Genomic DNA, 21,564 nt, shown 5'->3' on the forward strand with positions numbered 1-21,564 from the left:
ACAACTTCAGAAATAGACCATCATGCATAATAGGTTTAGAAGTAGCAGGTGGCTTTCCAAAGCCACATAAAGCCCTCTACAATCCTTCTTCCTCCCCGACTTTCAACTCCACAGCCAGCAGATAGCTGCTGCCCTGGACAGAGTTCTGGAGGGGGGCTGTTCCTTCTTACAGACTAGGCTTAGGGGTTTCCTGAGGTTTCTTACAAGACACTACAAGGTTGGCTACCTTTCACAGACTGAAGGCTACACCCGGAATCCACTTGGAGGTGCCCACCTGGGGCAAAAACCATCAAGGTCCATTAAACAGAGTTCTCACCAGGAAGCCAGGCCACCTTTTGGAGGACTGGATGAGTACCAGCAGCTTTCCCAGTAAAAAATTCAGTAAGGCTCAGATTTGGGAAAGGGATCCTGACTCATGCCAGGCAGGCAGGTGGTCCAAGGGTGGCTGGAGAAATAGCAAGCTCCTTGGAGTTGCAAGAGCAAGGACAGGTTTGCATGGTTCTAGTACAACCTCAAACTTAGCGCTCAGGGAGTGAGATGAGAGGGAGCTGGGAAATAAGAAGTGGTACATACAATTCTCTCTTGAGGAGCCTGACATCTGCCTTGAGAAAAGATTCCAAGACAGAAGACACCTGAGTGGGAAACAAATTCAAAGCCAGGACTCTAAGCCATCTCCAGGCTAGGACCTACTTCCCTGTGTCTTGGGGAAATATTTTTGACTTGTGGGAAAGTGTCAAAAATATTTCCCATTGCATGTAGAGCCCATTGCATAATGAAGGCAGAAGGAAACAAAAGAAGTCCCTTATGAGGACAGAACGGTCTCTCCCTCAGAGGAAAGGGCCCAGAAGGCTTTGAGACAAAGAATCTAGAGGCTAAGCTCTTTAAATGTTCTCAAGGACACAGCATTGAGAGTGGGAGAAGGGGTATCATCCAACATTATAATATATATGTATATATTAAAGGTTTCCAACTCCTCATCTACTGTAAAGTGTCTGACAGTGAGGTAATGGTCCATGTTGATCAAATCTGTGAGCTTGTCTTCACCCAAGACAGCTCATGTGTCTCCTGGAAAAAGGAGGCTCAGGGAGAACAACTAGGCCCAGCTGTCCTAGCATCACCCCAGACAGCAGTAGGAGCATCCTTTCCCAGCCTAATGCTCATTTGGAGGGTGACATTTCATGCAGGCTTGAGGCCCCAGCCATATCTACCACCTGTTGCATAGCATCTGTCAGACTTTTCTCCAAAGCTAGTGAACTAGGTAGACCCCAGGGCTCCTCAGTCAGCTACCTGCCTGAGAAGCCAAAGGTGCTAGAGAAGACCCAGTGCTCCCATGAGTCAGGGGAAAGGGAGAGCTGGGGTTCTTGGTTTCCAAGAACACAAGCCCTTATTGTGTGCAATAGCTGCAAAGCATCCTGAGATCTACTGTCTAGATATTCCTACTCATAACCAAAATGTGCAAATTATTAAAGGGGAGAGGGAAGGTTAAAAAATAAGCTCTGGCCCTGGACAGCGCAGCTCAGTTAGTTGCAGCATTCTCCCATGAACCAAAAGGTCACCGGTTTGATTCCTGGTCAGGGCACAGGTCTAGGTTGTGGATTCGGACCCTATTTGGGGCACATACACCCAAGGCAACCAATCAACGTTTCTCTCTCACATTGCTGTTTCTTTCCCTCTCTATCTCCCCACCTTCCCCTCTTTCTAAAAACAATAATCATGTCCTCAAGTGAGGACAAAAAATTTTTTAAATAAAAAATAAAAGAAACTCGTTGTAAGAAAGAGAAGTCAGGCTTTTTGGTCTGTTAGTAGCTACTGAGGTATGCAATTCTTTTCTGCAGCTGCTGCTGCCGGGATCGGAGCTGCTTTTTCTCTGTAGCCAATCTCTTCTCAGCCCCAACCAGGGCTTGCACATATTCGAATGCTTTTCTCAGGATCACCACTTTGGGGGCCTTAGAACAGTCGGCCAGGGCAGGTATCTGGTTCCTCAGGGCCAGGAACCTCCAACGGAGATCATTCCGCCTTTTACGCTCCAAGAGGTTGTGTTTTTCCCTCTTGGTCACATCCTCAGTATCAGAACTGAGAGGTTTGGGATGGCAGGACTGGAGAGCCTCACTTTCTATAGGTGGGGGGCTCACAACCTCTTCATGTAGCTCATCCTCCGTCTCCTCTGGATCATCCACCTCCAGAGCCTCTTCTTGGGAACCTCTCTTTGGAGGTCCTCCTTGGGAGCAGCTTTCTGGAGGGAAACGGGCAGCATAGTTGTGTTGTTGCTGATGGACGGAGATGTGGAAGTGTTTCATGCACGGGTCCAAAGAGTCTGCTTGTACCGTGATGGTAACCGGTTTCCGCACACCCAGGGACTGTCTCTTCTTCACTGCCACAACACCAATATCTTCACCCTCCAAGTCACTAGGGCTCTCAGACCCAGAGCCGGCCTGGGTCTTAGGCTCGCCCACCGTACAGACGGCAGCAGGCACTACCGGGTTGCGGACTTCGAGGCTGGGAGTGCAGTCCGGGATACCGGGCACCTTGGATGGGTTCCCCCCAGGCACACCAGTGGTGAGCCGGCTGTTCACCACCCTCTCCAGCCGTTCCAGGGCTGAGAAGCCACTCCACATGCAGTCACGGCGGATGATGGAGGCATAGTTCCTGCCCCAAACTTTTGAGTGTCCCCGGGATTCTGCCTCATCCCCTGTGCCCCCTCCAGGCCACGGCTCTGTGGAACCAATTCCAGGGGTCAGATCCCTGGCGCCAGGACCTGAGCCCCATGGTGACATAGGGGGTGATGGCACCAGCTCGAATTTCTTCCAGATGTCCTCGCTGGGCAACGTGGAGCGGTAGAAATCTTCCCCGCAGTCATAATCATAGAAATAGTGTTGGTACGAGTTGGACTCCACATCTGCTCCCTCACACCTACCACCTGCTCCAGAGAGCGGACCCACTTCAGGCCTCTGAATCACATTTTCAGTACCACCCTTTGGCTGCCGCCGACTTGCATGAGCTTCAGATTCTCGCAGAATACAATCCTGCTGAATGTTTTTTTGTGGTGATGCCATAATCTTAGGTTGTAAAATTAATGGCTGCTGCTGAATAGAGGCTTGGAAACAAGGCTTCTTCAAAAGTATAATCTGACTCTGTGGCACAGAAGAACCTGGAGTTATAGACTCCTGATGTGCCACTGGGTATGGCTGGGATACTGAATGTATCTTTTGTGAAGGCTGATGGGCCCCTGAATGGCTCTCAATGGAACTAGAAAGGAGTTGTGCTGTACCAGCAGCATTCTGTGCACTGCTCACATATTGAGCAGAAGAATGATTTGACAACGCTTGAGAGTGATTAACTGCTAAGAAATTAGAAGTCTTATTGGCATCTGGTGATTTGGTTAATCCCTGATTCCAATTTCTAGGGCCAAGCTCGAGTTGAAGACCAACTGTCCCATGCTGGGAAGTAACATGTGAAGCAGGCAATGTATGAGGAGAAACTGCAGAAAAGACTGGTTGTGGAACTCCAGTAACAGGCAAGTCTAAAATCATAGGTTGGGATGAAGTTTGTCCATCTGCTCCAAAGCTCAGCTGTAGTTCCTGGTGCAGGTGCAAGGAAAATTTAAATTATGAATGCATAGAACAAGCCCATCATAATGGGACTGTCCCAGACAAAATGATAGGTGAAATAATGCTCTCTTCCAAAAGTTTCATCAAGTTACCAAAAAGATTCTGGGTATAACATTAATCCTTTAAAAATCCCAATACCATGAGTATACTAGTTGAATATACTAATGAGCTGAGACCAGTGCCAGCAATACACTGTTCATGGATTCCCATTTATTACCACTGCCACATAACTCATTCAAAACCTGGCTGAGATTCAGAGTAACTGAACCTGACACCTTCACACACCACACAGTGGAAATTCCAAGAAAAGGTTCAAAAGAATTCAATATAAGAACTAAAATGAGCATAGAAGCTCTCTTAAGAGGAGAGGAAAAAAGTAGGCTGAATAAATATAGGTTAGCTGTAGTAAGTCCTAGAACTTCAATCACTACACTAATAAAAAGGCCCCAATGGTGAAAGTTCTTTCTTATGTGGCTTCAGGTGAAATGGGCAGGCTACAAAATAGTATGTATGTGATGTTTGTGCTTAACAAAATTATGTTAAGAAACATAATTTTGAATTATGTTTCTATGTATACACAGAAAAAGATAAATCTAGAGGCTCTATCAACAAAATGTAAAAAATAAATTGACCCTAACTAGAGGGATAAGGTGATTTTTACCGTCTTTTTTAACTTCGTAAGCTTTATTTTTAAATAAGTAAATAACACGTTTAAAATATTTTTAAAATATTTTTTAATTTTGGAAACACATTTTAAAGTACACATACCTGTATACTTAAGTGGTTGAACCTAAGTTAATTTAAATATCCATTCAACACACTTTTACATTATAGTCTTAGAGCTGAATCAAACCACAACATGAGCTCAGTTACAAATATGTACCATATCACCTACAAACACCATGAAATACCAGGCACTGTCAAAACATCAAATTAAATTGACCCTTGGCCGAGGTTAAATATATAAGGCATTTGTCTAATATGTATATATGCTTTCCCCTACAAGACTATAAGCTCCCTGAGAGCAAAGATAATTATTTCATTTTTATTTTATTTATTTTATTTCCCCAAAGATGGTAGTCATTAACTTTATTGATGAACTGTGACAGACTATATATCAATCTCTTAAAAGAAACAGATGAACCAACTGCTAACTAAGTCATGTACAGAGAATGCATACAAGCTCAGACCATCTCATTCCCAAAAGCAGAAGGCACATGCACACAGGAGATGGTGAGGTTGAAGAAAGAAAATGAAGTGATGGCAAAGAAAAACCCAACCAAGTGTCCAGGGCCCATAACCTAGGGAGAACCAGGATATAGTCTTGATATATGAACTTTCACAAAGACTGTTTACTTATTGCCAGAAATGAGTAACACTGACTTTGAGATCTAAAGACAAAAGCACTTATTTTGCCTATAGAAATAAACATGAATGAAAAAGTCAAGAATTTATATGAAAGTGCTAAAATTGTAAGAGGCTATTAACAATACTATTTTTAATCTATAAAAGATATCCTTCCACATTCAAACCAGGTTGGGAAAGCCCAATACAAAGAATAAGCGATTATTACCACAAGAAAGACATCTAAGCCCTAAATAAAAATTTTTTATCCCACATACACAGTTCACAGTTTATTTTCCAATTATACAAGCAGTGTTTGTATAAGCAGTGTTTCAAGAGCCTAGTTACATAACGTTAGTTTACGTACATCCTTAAGAAGAATGTCTTAGGTGAAGGAAAGCATAAATAACTTTTAGGTTTCAATGACTTTTGTATAAACTCTGATGACTTTATGAAAGAAAGCCTTTGCCTGTCAGAAAGTCTAGGGAGTGTTAGATACATTTAACTGAATACAGAACCTCTAATGTGTATCTTACCTTTATCTGTGAGACCTTCTGGACAGTTAATGGGGACACCAGAGGTTGTGAGACAACTGGCGGTCCAAGGACATGTACAGGCAAAACAGTGGACTGACCTTGAGTCAAAGGCAAAATGTGGGGCTGAGTCAGCTTTGGCTGCTTCTGCAAATACAGTTAAATAAAGAAAAAAGATGAAAGATAAACTCTCCCATTTACAGTAAATATATCGATTATATATTAAAAAATGTAACAGTTCATCTCACCACTGAAACCTGCTGGCAATGTCCTACGAGCTGCTGGGCTGGATAAATTTTCCCAGGAACTTTTATTTCAGCCCGGGGGATGTTAGAAACCATTTGAGAACCCATCATTTGGTCTGAGGAATAGACTGTACTGGGCTGATTTGTATCCGATTGTATAACTGATCCAGCTCCTACCTCGGACAAAGTGTCACCTACAAAAGAAAAAGAAAATAAGGAATAGGTAGAAGTAAAAATATGAAGCACCAGGTCCAAATGGCACATGAAATGGTAAGTGTTTATTTTTTTACACTGACAACCTGAGACACCTTCAAGTAAAATATGTACACTGCATAATTAATTAAAAACTATCACTTAAACTCTATGCGAACACTAAAGTAGAACTAAAATTTTCTTAGTACAGCAAAAGCTAACAAAAACAAATCACATAAAAATCAATTCCATTTGCTGGTCATTTCATATATACCCCTAATCAATCTATACTTGGCATTAGGATCTCAGTAAAATATAAATATCATATTCTTTCTTATTCTCCTAGAACCTGGCTAGAAAATAATACTGTCTTATACAAGAATTAGTTATTACTATGAAAATACTATGTACTTCTAGAGAAGAGACTACATTACAATAAAAAAAATTAGAGGAACTGTTAATTTTATACTGGAGTCCAAAAGACCAAGGAATTTAAAGTCTAAAATATTCCTTCTTGGAGAATAAACCAATATCTTTCTTTAGTTCCTAATTTTATTTTTTAAAGGACTTATTTTATACTCTTATAATGGTAAAAATAACACTATTATAATCCTTATGCCACTAGCACCTTGGACAAGTCACTTAACAAAACTTAATTATAAGAACTTAGTTTCTTAATTTAATTTTATTTTTTAAAGTTATTTTGTTTTTATTTTACTCTTAAAAAAAATTATTTGTTTAATTTTAGAGAGAAGGGAAGGGAGGGAGAAAGGGACGGAGAGAAATATCAATGTGTGGTTGCCTCTCACTCACCCCCTATTGGGCACCTGGCCAGCAACCCAGGCAAGTGCCCTGACTGGGAATCTAACCAAAGACCTTTTGGTTCACAGGCCAGCACTCAATCCACTGAGCTATACCAGGCAGGGCAGTTTCTTAATTTTAAAATAAAACTAGTTGATCACTTCTCAGCCTTTTGGTTCTAAGATAAAGTATAAAATAAAAACTAGGCAGCTGGTCTATTTCAAAGATTTTGTAAAAGGACTGATAAAAATGATAGATAACACAATGCTTTGAAAAATACAAAGTACTATTTAAAAATAAGGGAATATAATTACACACAATTGTTTTCATGAGTTACAACTGTGTTACCTGTAACAGAGGAGCAGTGCTGCTGTGGTTTTCTTGGTGGAAGCTGTTGTCGAATTTGTTGATCGACTTCAGTTTCTTCACATTCAGCCCCAGTGTGCTGGGCAGGAGTAGGGAGCAAAGTCGTATTCTGGAGTTGAGGGAGAACATTCCCCACAGACTTGCACTGAGAATCCCTGCGTTCTTCCTGCCAGCCAGCTGGCTTCTTCTCTCTTGTCTTCTTTATCAGGGTCACCCGGTCTCTAATGGACTTAGCAACAGCTTTGGAATCACTTTCATGGAAGAATCCCGACTTGACCTACGAACAAAACATAATGAGCAAACTACATCTTTAACATTTAAGATTTTAACCTCTTTTTTTACTAATGGAGTTATTTTGTGCCCCCAAATTTCAAATGTTATTAAATAACAGTTAGTTTCTATGCTTTTCTTAATCAGACATGTGTAAATGTCAGAGACTTTAATGAGAATAAGAAAAATAATATCAACAAGCACTGTTGAAATAATTCTGGCCTTAAACAAAACAATCAAACTATCTCTGTGTCCTTTATGAGCACACAATCTGGTCATGAGGGATGGATGGACACTTAACTTAAAAGGAAATAAGAGGTAAAAAATGAGCATCTACAAAAGCCATAAAGGAGCACATGCCTCTCTGGATAAGTAAAGAAAGTATCACAGAGGAAGGTAAACTCTGACCTAGATTAAAACAAACAAAAACGAACTTACATGCTATTGAATATAGACATTTTGAGAGCAACACTATAGGCAGAAAGAAGTATGCTAACAGCAAAGTATTATAGCTTACAAGGTGTTAGTGCAGTGAGAAGTAAGTTAAAAACTTGTTGTCTGAGAGAAATAGGACTGAGTAGCAGAAAAGACTTGAGGAGGTGCCATGGCATATCATTATCAGTCCTACTACAATTTGTTTTTTAAACCATGTCATGGGGGTCTGCATACTTGGGGAAATTTCATAGTAGTTGAAAAATGATTAAAATTTTAGATGGACTGCTTACTGGTGCAGCTTGGTTGGGAGTTGTTCTACAAGGGGAGAGGTCACCCTTTCCGCTCCCAGTCAGGGCACATGCCTGGGTTGCAGGTTTGGTCCCAGGATGGGGCACATACAACAGACAACCGATCGATGTTTCTCTCCCTGTACTTTTCCCTCCCTTCCCCCATCTCTAAAAACAAAGTCTTTTTTTCAAAGCTCACATTTTTTAAAAAAACAATGTTAGATGGAGTCCATGTATTTAATTTCATTCCCTTCAAAAATGGCAAAAAAGAAACCCCATAGTAAATGTATTTTTAAGTTATAAACCCACAAGGACAGGGAGAATAAGCGCAAGACAACAACGACAACAACAACATTTTGGACTCTTTCAAACACAGAACAAAATTGAGTAAGTAAAAACTTACCTAGCAGACCTAAAAAAGGTCAATTAGAGAAAACTGATAATTATTCCTATATGCTACACCATGGTTATAAGACACAGGGATGGGTAGTTATCAAGTACATCCAAAAGTGGGTAAAGTCAAAAGAGATGACTAAAATAAGGAAGACTAAGTGAAAGGGTTCTGAGAAGTATCTATTTAGTTCCCTGTGTCCCACCCTCCATTCCACACCTTTCGATGATTGCTTCTCCCCTACCAGGGAAGTCTAAAGTTTAGTTCTCTGGAGAGGATCTCTGGACTATGCAACACCAGTCACAGTAGAGGATATGGCTACCATGTGGAAAACAAAAATACTAAATGACCATATGCATGTTGAATGCCAAATGCAGAAACTTCCAGCCCTCTTCCCTACTTGGCTACCAAAATATCAGGAATCAGATCATATCCCTCCAGGAAGGACACTGAAAGATGCCTCTCTAGGAAATCTGACCAACCCAAGAGGCAATTCAAATATTCATATCAGCGATTCCCCAAATAATGGCCCATCCAGATACTCCACAGTAAAAGTCAAAGTTGGCAATTCTGACACAAGCAATCATATAGTCAATTGGCTTTTTAGTATCTGTGGTAGGTGAAATTATGACCCCCCCAAAGGACATCCTATCCAAATACTTAAACCCGTGAATATGATGAGATTATCACTGTACTATGAAAAGTTCACCTTAAGGTAACGAGATTATTTGGGTTAGCCTTTTACCAGTTGGTGACCCTAGAAGGATTTACATGCCACTGCTAACTCTGAGGATAAAGTAGGGGCATGGAAAAGGACTGAAGAACAGCCTTTAAGAGCTGAAAGTGAACAGCCAGTAGGGAAATAGGGACCTTAGTGTTAAAACTGCATGAAATTACTGAAGAAGCCCAAAAGCAGATTCTCTACCAGAGCCTCCAGATCAGAGACTAGGCAGCCAATACCTTGACTTCCAGCCTGTGAAATTCCAAGCAGAGAATCCAGTGAAGCCCACCAGGACTTCTAACCTATAGAACTGAAATAATAAATGAGTGTCGCTTTAATCCACTAAGTTTCTGGTAATTTGTCTCACAGCAATAGAAAATTAATACAGTCTCTTGATTAATCATAAACAGCTGGCAAAGAATTACCAGAAATATGAGAAAAAGCCTGGAGCATAAAACTAACAGAGGAAAACACAGCAACCTGTAGAAAATAGACTGCGGGAAGAAAAAATGTCAAAAACACTCCTTTTAAGAACATTACAAAAAGATACAATAATATTGCATCCACAAAGCAAAGAACAAGACGTTTTACTCTAAAAAAGAACCAGAAAATATAAAGGAACTCTAGAAATTAAAAACATGATAGCAGACATGAAAAACTCAATGAAAGAGTTAGAAGATAAAGGTGATAGTATCTGCCAAAAAAGGAGAATAAAAAGACAAAAATGATGGGAATTAGAAAAGATAAGAAAATTGGAAAAACAGTTCAAGAGGTCCAACATCCATATAATAGCAGTCCCAGAAAAAGAAAACAAATGAGAAGAAATCATAACTAAAATACTACAAGAATTCTCCCAGAAACTGAAGACTATGAGTTAACAGATTATAAGGGTCCACTGAGTGTCCAATGCAGTAAAATGAAAACAGACCTAAATGAAGACACATCTCTGTGAAATTTTTAAAATACTGAGGAGAAAAAGAAGATTACAAGCTTTCAGAAAGCAAACAATGGATCACATGCAAAAGATTCAGAAAACAGAACACTCTGCACTTCTCAATACCAATACTGAAAATTAGAAAAGCATGAAGTAAAGACTCCAATTTTTTAAACTGGAAACTAAAATGCCTTCAGCCAAATAATAAGTTAAAAATGAAGATAGAATAAAGACACTTTTTCATACATGCAAGTCTCAAAGAATTTACCTCCCATGTACCTGTTTTATAGAAGCTAACAAAGGAAGCCATGATTAGTATGGCTCAGGGGGTTGAGCATTGACCTGCAAACTGACAGCTCACTGGACAGGGCACATGCCTGGGCCACAGAGCAATCCCAGATAGGGGGGCATGGGAGAAGCAACGATGTTCCTCTCACACATCAATGTTATTTTTCCTCTCTTTCTCCCTCCCTTCCACTATCTCTCTAAAAATAAATAAAATCTTTTTTTAAAGAAGCTAACATAGGAAGTATAACACTAAAACAAAAGAGTAAGCCAAGAAAGAGAAAAACATGGAATTTAGGAAATATTAAGTTCAATACAGGAGAGAGGCAGGAGTCTATGAAGACAGTGAAGGGAAATACCAAGTTGATAGTTATACACCAGTTGTCGAAGATAATCATTCCAGATTAGAAGAGTGAGACTACAAAGACACATTTTAAAGACTTCCATTTCCAAGATCCCCGCTGGGGGGAGAGTGGGTCATGGGGAGGTTAGAAGAGGTTCGAGGGGCCTGCTCCCTGTTGAACCCTACTGCTACCAGACAACGCATCTCTGGTCCACATGGCAGCCCCGCCGATGCGCTGACTGGTGAGCCAGGTGTTTCATTCCCCAGACGCACACGTGACCTCCCCCACGTGACCTCCCCCACTGACTTCCTCAGAAGCGTCTCTTGCAAACCCTTCCGGAAGCTGAAGTCAGTCTGTGACTGAGAGACTCTGTTCAGCTCATTCTCTCCTGGGTATCTTCACCTAAGAGTAACTTCAGTAACCAACAGGGTGTGTCCTTGTCACTCAGGTTTTCGAAAGAAAACAATGTACTTAGGTAAACTATAATGAAAAGCAAAGGAATGAATAACAAAAAAGTCAAAATAGATATTGCCCGTGGTGATGAGAGAGGGGAATACAACTGGAAGGGCACACAGGAGGATTCTAACATACTAACTGAATTCTATTTCTATGTTGCCTTTTCATTGAAGTTATTGGGGTGACACTGGTTAACAAAATTATACAGACTTCAGGTGCACAATTCTATACATTCTATTTCTTAACAAAAGTAGTGTATTATTAGTCTCTACACAGCACACACAAATTTAATATAGTCTGCTGTAGAGATACATTTCATAGTAAATATCAAATTAAATAATGAAAAGGAGAAAATAAAAAGCATGACAAAGAACAAGAAAGTCAATCCTGATACTATAGGGGCAAGGGAAATAAAAGTAGAATTCGCTTACCATTTCATATGCTACTTCTTCAGGTGTATCCGTTTCTAAATTAAAACTGAATTCAATAGCTTCATTGTCTTTGTGCTTGCCTTTCAATTTTTTAGGGTCTTCCACCCAGAGTCTTAAAGCCAGGGATGAATTTGAGCAATCATCTTCCTCGGCTAACTCCACCCTCAGTCCGGTATCCTCAGCAAAAAATGTGTGGTTTAGTAGGTTCCTGATAGACAACCTAATAAACAAAACATCTATCTCATTATCAATTCTTCCAATCATAAGTTAAGACAGACAACCTTTACAATTAATTATATCAAAGTAAAAGACTTATTTTTAAATATACTTTATTGATTATGCTATTACAGTTGACCCATTTCCTTCCTTTATTCCCCTCCACCCTGCACACCCCCTAGCAGCCACATTCCCCCCTTGATTCATGTCCATTGGTTTTACATATAAGTTTTTGGCTTCCCCATTTCCTATACTATTCTTAACACCCCCCTGTCTATTTTGAACCTACTATTTATGCTTATTCCCTATACCTTTTCCCCTCTCTGCCCTCCTACTCTTTGGCTGCTAACTTTCCATGTGATCTCCATTTCTATGATTCTGTTCCTGTTCCAGTTGTTTGCTTAGTTTGTTTTTGTGTTTGTTTTTTAGGTTCACTTGTTAATAGTTGTGAGTTTGATGTCATTTAACAGTTCATATTTTTCATCTTCTTTTTCTTAGATAAGTCCCTTCAACATTTCATATAATAATGGCTTGGTGATGATGACCTTAGGTGTGAAGCACTTATCTGCCCTTCCATTCTAAATGATACCTTTGCTTGATAGAGTCATATTGGATGTAGTTCCTTCCCTTTCATGACGTAGAATACTTTTTCCAGCTGCTTCTTGCCTGCAAGACTACTCTGGAGAAATCAGCTTGTAGTCTTATGGGAAATTCTTTGTAGGTAACTATCTCCTTTCCTCTTGCTGCTCTTAAGATTCTCTCCTTCTCTTTAATCTTGGCTAATGTAGTTATGATGTGCCTTGGTGTGTTCCTCCTTGGGTCCCACTTCTTTGGGAATCTCTGAGCTTCCTAGACTTCCTGCAAGTCTATTTCCTTTGTCAGATTAAGGAAGTTCTCCTTCATTTTTTTTTCAAGTAAGTTTTCAATTTCTTGCTCTTCCTCTTCTCCTATTGGCACCCCTATGATTCTGATGTTGGAACGTTTAAAGTTATCCTGGAGGTTCCTATGCCTCCCCTCATTTTTTGAACTCGTTTTTTCATTATGTTCTGGATGAATGTTTATTTCTTCCTTCTGGTGCAAACCATTGACTTTTGAGTCCTGGTCTGCTTCCCCTCACTCTTAGTTCCCTGTATATTTTCCTTTATTTCACTTTTCATACCCTTCCTTTTCCCCTCTATCCTGCGACTGTACTCAGCCAATTCTGTGAGCATCCAGATCACCAGTATTTTGAACATGCAGAGATGTTCAACCTATCACAGTTCAAACATCTGATAGGTTAACTATCTCTTCGTTGTTCAGTTGTATTTTTTTCTGGAGCTTTGATCTGTTCTTTCATTTGGGCTTTTTTTTTTTTTTTTGTCTCAGCATGCCTGTTACGTAGTAAGGGACAGAGACTTAGGTGTTCACCAGGGTGGTGGAACCAACATTGCTTCGTTGTGGCGCTGCATGTGGGGAAGGGATCTGAGAGGGAACAGGGCTGCTTCCTCCACTCTCTTCAGAATTTCAGTCACTTCCCCACTACCCACAAGCAAATTGGGCCCTTCTGGTGCTGATTCTTGGATGAATGGCAAACCAGGTAGATGGCCCTGTAGGTCTTTCCAATGAACTGTCCCATGAGGCTGGAAGTTTCTCGTACTGCCTCAACCCTCACAGGTTTTATCAATCAGAGGTTTTGAGGCTTTATTTTGCCGCGTACAACCCTGGGTTTCATGGTTTGTCTCACTACCCAGTTGTTCCTCCTGGTTTATCTACACTCAAATGTGGAACTGCTAGGACCACCAGTTCCGCCAGCCAACACCTTGCCAAGACTACTCTCCAACCCTCCTACTGGTCTGAATGAATGTTTCTTCTTTAAATCCTTGGTTGTCATTCTTCCACACAGTTTGGTTTTCTGTCAGTTCTGATTGTTTTTTCTTTTTAAATTTGTTGTCGTCCTTCTCTTGGTTGTGCAAGGAGACACAGTGAGTCTTCCAACGCCTCTGTCATGGCCAGAAGTCAAAAGTCTTATTGTTTGAAGGATATTTTATTGATTATGCTTTTACAGTTTCCCAAATATTTTCTCCCTTTATCCTCTCAAGCCTGCATACCCCAACCCTCCAGCATCACCCCACTTAGATCATCATGTCCATGGCTTATACATATAAGTTCTTTGACTTCTGTTTCCTATAACATTCTTAACCTTTTCCCATCTATTTTATGCCTACCAATTATGCTTCTTATTCTCTGCACCTTTTCCCCCATTCTTTCCCTCCTCCTACCCACTGAAAACCCTCCATGTGATCTTCATTTCTGTGATTCTGTTCCTGCTTTAGTTATTTGCTTAGTTTTTATTTCATTTTTTTTATGTTCAGTTGTTGATAGCTGTGAGTTTGCTATTTCACTGTTCATAGTCTGATCATATTCTATTGCTTAGATAAGTCCCTTTAACATTTTATGTAATGAAACCTTGGTGATGATGAGCTCCTTTAACTTGACCTTAGGTGGGAAGCACTTGATCTGCCCTTCCATTCTAAATGAAACCTTTGCTGGATATAGTGATCTTGGATGTAGGTCCTTGCTTTTCATGAATTGGAACACTTCTTTCCACCCCTTTCTTGCCTGCAAGGTTTCTTTTGAAAAGTCAGCTCATAGTCTCATGGGAACTCCTTTGTATGTGACTGTCCCCTTATCTCTTGCTGCTTTTAAGATTCTCTCTTTATATTTAATATTGGGTAACTTTATGATGATGTGCCATGGTGTGTTCCTCCTTGGGTCCAACTACTTTGAGACTCTCTCTGGGCTTCCTGGACTTCATGGAAGTCTATTTCCTTTGCTAGGTTGGGGAAGTTTCCTTTATTATTTGTTCAAATAAGTTTTCAACTTGTTGCTCTTGTTCTTCTCCTTCTGGCACCCCTAATGAATCTGATGTTAGAGTTTTTAACATTGTCCCAGATGTTCCTAAGCCTCTCCTCATTTTTTTTTGAATTCCTGTTTCTTCTTTCTGTTCCACTTGGATGTTTATTTCTTTCTTTTGTTCCAAATTGTTGGTCTGAGTCCCAGTTTCCTTCCCTTTATTGTTGATTCTCTGTATATTTTGCTTTGTTTCAGTATAGGAAGCCTTCATTTTGCAACCAAGCTCAAGTAATTCTGTGAGCATTCTGATTAGCAGTGTTTTGAACTCTGCATCAGATAGGTTGGCTATGTCCTTGTTACTTAGCTGTTTTTCTGGAGTTTTGATATGTTCTTTCATTTAGGCCATATTTGTTTGTCTTGGTGTACCTGTTATGTTATAAGGTGACAGGGCCTTAGGTGGAGGCTCTGCTCCACCCAGGGCCTCTGGGTCGAGCAGCCCTCTTTGCTGAGTTGTGGTGCTCTTTGTGAGGGAGAGGTCACAGAGAGAACAATGCAACTCCCTTGCTTTAGTCCCACTCCCGAGCAAACTCTCTCATGTGAGACGTAGTTTCTCCCACCATGGTATCCCCCACAGTAGTTTATAGCTAACTTTGACTCTTTAGTTCCCAGTCAGACAACCCTGCATTGCCTGCACAGTCCTCCTCCTTCCCATGAGTTCTCGCCCATCGGCTCCTGGCTCCGCCCCTCCTACTGGTCTAGGTGAGTGTTTCTTTAATTCCTTGGCTGTTGAAATTCCATGCAATTTGATTTTCTGGCACATCTGGTTGTTTATTGTTTTTAGATTGGTTGTTTTCCCTCTTTTGGTTGTATGAGGAAGTGAAGCATATCTGCCTATGCCTCCATCTTGGCTGAAACTCTGAAAATTTTATTTTTGAATTTCTATTAATTAAATGGCCCCAGCTAGTGTGTCTCAGTGGGTTGAGTGCCGGACTGAGAACGAAAGGATCACAGTTTGATTCATAGTCCGGGCACATGCCAGGATTGCAGACCCGGGCCCCAGTAAAGGGGTGTTCAAGAGGCAACCACACATTTATGTTTCTATCCCTCCCTTCCCCTTTCTAAAAATAAATAAATGATTTAAAAAACAATTTTTTATTAATTAAACCATTATTCTGGTTTGTTATAAAAGCAAAATATTGTATCTAACTTACTACTATCAGGGTGCAAAAATTTCCAACTAACATGCATTTATAGTAACATTAATTAAAGATTACTAGTAGTAATATATCTAGACACTGAACTTTAACATACCTAAAATTATGCCTAAAGAGAGTTGGAGAAGTGCTTCAGTACATGTTAAATGGATTGAGTCATTTCCCTAAACCATTGGCTTAAGTTACTAACAGTCAAATAATAGATTCTGTGCAAAGGAAATGGAAAACTTTCCCCAGCTATGTAAACTCAAAGTTAGTAAATGTTACAAACAGAACTCAAAGACTTCATTAGGAATAATCTAGTCCAGAGGTATCAAACTCATTTTCACCAGGGGCCACATCAGCCTTGCACTTGCATTCAAAGGGGCAAATATAATTTCAGCTCCTTAACAGTTAAGGAGTAGTTACATTTATACAGTCCTAAAATCATTTCCATCCTTTGAAGGCAACTGTGAGGCTGACGTGGCACCCAGTGGAAATGAGTTTGACACCCCTGATCTAGTCACTATATGTCACTCTTTGGAGAGTGCCATGGGTGAAGCTAATTTATAATTTAGTTCAGCAAAGTCCCATGGTTTTCTTAAAGTATTTATGCCTAGTGTTTTAGTCCAAAGTACATATGCAGTGGATACAGGACTATCCTAGTATCAGAAATTAACCATCTCTGAAGAGAAGAAAGTACAGGGGTTCAAAAGATTCTTTTACAAGCTGTGGCAGTTAATTTCCTTTTCTTTAACCAACTTCTAAAACAGATATATAATATCTAACCTATCTGTATTACAGACCAGGGAGAACAAAAACGATGTATTCCATAATGTCTATGTAGAAAACCCCTCTCATAGAATCTATAACAGATAATACATGTCATCCTGCAAGTTAAGGATTTAAACTCTCCATATTTTTAGTGATCAAGAGACAAATACTCAACCTAGACAGTATTATAAAAAAGGAATAATTTTGTTCAGATGAATTAGTTTTAAGGTTAAGGTGAGATGTAATTAAGAAGATACAACCAAGTCAAGCCCTCTGACTAACAATAAAAATTTTACCAAAGTATTTTACTAAGGAATAATTATAGCAATAGCCAAAGATACCATTCATTAAATACTTATTACTCTGTTAGGTGTTTTATATGTACTCATTATCCTCCCTGCCCCCGAAAGATTTATTTATTTATTTATCTTTAGAGGGGAATGGAAGGAGAGAGGGAGAGATCAATGTATGGTTGCCTCTCATGAGTCCCCTGCTGGGAACTGGCCTGCAACCCAGGCATGTGCCCTGACTGGGTATCGAACCACAATCTTCTGGTTCGCAGGCCCACGCTCAATCCGCTGAGCTACACCGGCCAGGTATGTACTCATTATCTTTTTAATCATAAAAATAACACCCTCTTTGACTAACAGTTACGTAACTTGTTCAATATCATACTGGCTAAGTGCGTCCAGATGTCAATCTTACTCTCATATTGAAGCCTGTACATTTTCCAATAAACTAATAGGGCATGAATCCTGTTCAATATTCCAGTGTTCTTCAGTAATAAATCATAATTAGTGATGAGACTAATAAGAATAAGAATCAATAAGAATAAGAATTAAGAATAAGAATAATAAGAATAAGAATCCAAACTAAAATGGCTACTTCAACATAGTATTTTTACTCTTGCTTAAAAAAAAAAGCATGCCTAGCCCTGGCTGGTGTAGCTCACAGTGGATTGAGCACCGGCCTGCAAACCAAGGGGTTGCCAGTTTGATTTCCAGTGGGGCATATACCCAGATTGCAAGGCCAGGTCCCCAGTGGGGGATGCATGGGGAGCAAACACAGATCGCTGTTTCTCTTCCTCTCTCTTTCTCCTCGAAAAATAAATAAAATCTTTTAAAAAAGCATGCCTAAACTCCTACAACTCAAAAATAAATGAAACAATTTTTTAAAGGGCAAAGGATTTGAACAGACAATTTTCCAAAGATATACAAATGGCCAATAACTACATGAAAATATACTCAACATCATTAGTCATTAGGGAAATGCAAATCAAAACCACAAGAAGATACTACTTCACACCCATTAGCATGGCTATTACCAAAAAAACAAAAAAGAAAGAAAGAAAAAGAAAATATCAAGCACTGGTGAAGATGTTGAGAAACTGCAACCTTCCTATATTGCTGGAAGGAATGCAAAGTGGTATAGCCACTGTGGGAAAAGTTTGGTAGTTCTTAAAAAGTTTAAACATAGTATTATCATATGACTCAGTAATCCAGCTCCTAGGTAGATACTAAAAAGAATGGAAAGCAGCAATTCAAGCAAATGCTTGTACATCCATTTTCATGCAGAATTATTCACGATTGACAAAAGGCAGAAATAACCCAAGTATCCATCAACAAATAAATAAACAAACAAAATATGCTATGTGTAACATTCAGCCTTAAAAAGGAAATTCTGATACACACTACAACATGGATCAACCTTGAAAACTATGCTAAGTGAAATAAGCCAGGCCAAAAAAGGAAAAATATTGTGTGATTCCACTTCTATGAGGTACCTAAAATAAGCAAATTCATAGAGACAAAGAGTAGCATAGAGGTTACCAAGGGTTGATGGAAAGAGGGAATAAGGAGTTGTTAAATGGGGACAGAGTTTCTGTTTGAGATGACGAAAAAGTTCTGAAAATAGATAGTAGTGACAGTTTTACTGTGAAAGTACTTAATACCACTGAATTGTACCACATAAAAAAGACTAAAATGATAAATCTTATGCTGTATAAATTTTACAGTAATGAAAACAAATATATACCTAGATATAGCCTTTTGGTATAAACATTAAGAATGTTCTATAATGAAGCTATAATTAAACAGGCCTTACCTTAGTGGCTTTATGTATTCTCAGAATAAGCAACACTAAACTCAGAAAAATAACAAAAATAGGAGACAGTCAATCAAATGCTGGTGGAAATAATTTCTATAAAGGACCTGTCACCTTTATTAATCAAAATCAATACGAAGGTAAAAATCAAATGACTAATTCTTCAACTTGTCAGTACCTGTCCAAAGTTCAAGTTAAAGGGAAATACAAGATAAAACTCAAATAATTTTTCCATAAGAAAAACATGAATTGTGATACAAATAATCTAGAATACTAATTCTTGAACAAAAAATAGGCCTATGAACTTTACCATCATAATACAAGGACATATGGTCAAATTAAAATGAACATCTGGTGAGTTGATTACTTTTTTTATTTAACTATCATAAAAAACCATGTAAGTACTTACCTGAAGGTGATACTACAGAAACTCTCTACTTCATCAATTGTTAGAAGCAAGTTAACCTGGGTGGAAGGGGCCCACTGTCTTAATCTGATGCCTCACGGTGGTGAAAGCTTGTCACAAAACACACAGACAAACACAACCCAAATTTTGCTTCAAGGAGAATTTAGCACATGATATCAAAGTCGAAAATGGCAAACAAATTGCACAATACAGTATAATAAAGTCGGTATAGTTTGTTTTCTACTCAAAAAATCTTATCAAGCATAATTCAAAGGTGAAAAAATGACCAAGTGCAAAGTAAGAGAAAAATGCATCTATCGGTTACATCACTTCAGTACATTTGCACCCACCTTTCAGATTTGTTTTGACGAATACAACCTTCAATGATTTCTTTCACTTCAGGATCAGTGACTTTATTGAAACTGGCTGGTTTTATGCCCTAGGAGGAGAAAAATGTTTTCTAGTCACATATTAAGCAACTGAAAGCCCAAATCAACATGACATTTATTAAAATAATGATTTTTACCATTAAACCATATTTGAGTTTTAAATGAGATAAACATATATAGTGTAAGTTTAACAACTTTTTTGACAAGAATTTTGTGATAGTTCTACAAATAACAGTAAAAACTGTAAATAATATAAAATTAACAGAGTAAAATTTACATGTTATATAATATATACACTAATAATATGCAGAAATTAAAAATATTCTCAAAGTAATTAATAACATAGAGAATTCTCACAGTGCAACATTAAGTAGGGGGAAAAAAACAGGATTCCAAAACATACGTAACAGGAACCTAAACAACAAAACAAACAAGCGAGCAAAATATGACCAATGACACTCAAATATGGAACAGGCTGACAGGGTCCAGAGAGGAGAGTGGAGAGAATCATAGGGGAAATGGGGATGGACTCACATGAATAAGTATAAAGGACACATGGACAATAATTAAGGGGGGGGGCAGGGCTGGGAATATAAGACAGAAAACTGTACTTGAATAAGAACTAAATAAAAAATAAATTAAAAAACCTGGCTGGTGTAGCTCAGTGGATTGAGCATGGGCCTGCAAACCATATGATCGGGGTTCGATTCCCAGTCAGGGCACATGCCTGGGTTGCAGGCCAGTTCCCAGCAGGGGACTCACAAGAGGCAATCATACATTGATATTTCTCTCCTCTCCTTCCCTTCCCCTCTAAAGATAAATAAATAAAAATCTTTATAAAAAAGAGAGAGAAAGCCCTGGCTGGCGTAGCTCAGTGGATTAAGCGCAGGCCTGCGAAGCACACGATCACGGTTAAATTCCCAGTCAGGGCAAGTGCCTGGGTTGCAGGCCGGTTCCCTGCAGGCCAACTCCCAGCAGGGGACCCATGAAAGGCAACCATACATTGATGTTTCTCTCCGTCTCCTTCCCCTCTAAAGATAGATAAATAAATAAAATCTTTAAAAAAATAAAAAAGAGAGAAAACGATAAAAAAGGAAAAAAATTTATATAAATTAAAAAGAAAAATATATACATAACAGTATAACCCCAATTAGCAAAATATAATAAACAAGTATTCATTGAAATCAGAAAAAAAAATCAATGTTATTTAAAAACCTTTTTTTACCTTCACCTGAGGACATTTTCATTTTTTTTTAGATTTTATTTATTTCCAGAGAGAGGAGAAGGGAGTAATAAAGAGAGAGAAGCACCAATGTGTGGTTGCCTCTCACACGCCCCCAAACTGGGGACCTAGCGCACAACCCAGGCATGGGCCCTGACTGGGAATCAAACCAGCAACTCTTTAGTTTGCAGGCCAGCACTCAATCCACTGAGCCACACCAGCCAGGGCTTCATTTGCTTTATTAGAGAGAGAGAAGAAGGGAGACACACACACACATTCATATAAGAGAGGTATCAACTGGTTGTCTTTGCACACACCCAGACCCAGGATCCACGCTAGGACCAGGGACTGAAAGCCTCTCTACCAGGGTCGCACGCACCTGCGCCTGAACCTGGAATGGACCCACAACCCAGGTACATGCCCCGACTGAGAATCCAACCACAACTGTTCAGCTATGGGACGATGCTCCACTGAGCCACAAGGGCCACAGCTATTTAAAAACTTTTGGAAATTCCTAAGAAGTGTTTCTGTATTGCAAACATTCTAAATATTATTTCAAAGTCTTTTAGAATGGCTAGAAGAAATAAACAAATTGATTTGCTAAAGAAACTAGGTAATCAGTCCTATAGAATATCTCATATTCTGAACATCAGCCTTACTTCTTATGTCTTTCTACCCAAACCTCTGGAGTCAGACTTGGGGTCAAAATCTACCATTACCAGTAGCTATGTGAACCTGGATAAGTCACAACCTCTAATTTTCAGTCCCATCATTTGTAAACTGAAC

At 39.3% G+C, this 21,564-nt stretch overlaps 2 protein-coding genes across 2 annotated transcripts in view; both read right to left on the reverse strand.

Moving 5' to 3' along the window:
- Positions 1–21,564, reverse strand: part of WNK3 (WNK lysine deficient protein kinase 3) — a 107,369-nt gene that overhangs the window by 62,222 nt on the left and 23,583 nt on the right. The window contains exons 5-9 of the mRNA XM_037061661.1: positions 19,518–19,606; positions 11,644–11,863; positions 7,072–7,366; positions 5,734–5,924; positions 5,489–5,632 (exon numbers count right to left, since the gene is read on the reverse strand). Of these exons, the coding sequence (XP_036917556.1) occupies positions 5,489–5,632; positions 5,734–5,924; positions 7,072–7,366; positions 11,644–11,863; positions 19,518–19,606 (939 nt within the window). The remainder of the gene's footprint in view (positions 1–5,488; positions 5,633–5,733; positions 5,925–7,071; positions 7,367–11,643; positions 11,864–19,517; positions 19,607–21,564) is intronic.
- LOC118997796 (protein L-Myc-like) lies at positions 1,800–3,530 on the reverse strand. Its single transcript, XM_037061666.1, has one exon. The coding sequence runs from the start codon at positions 3,528–3,530 to the stop codon at positions 1,800–1,802; it is 1,731 nt and encodes a 576-aa protein (XP_036917561.1).

Source organism: Sturnira hondurensis, unplaced genomic scaffold, assembly GCF_014824575.4.
Source record: "Sturnira hondurensis isolate 20B ecotype Veracruz unplaced genomic scaffold, ASM1482457v3 Scaffold0013511, whole genome shotgun sequence".
NCBI classification, from domain to species: Eukaryota; Metazoa; Chordata; class Mammalia; order Chiroptera; family Phyllostomidae; genus Sturnira; species Sturnira hondurensis.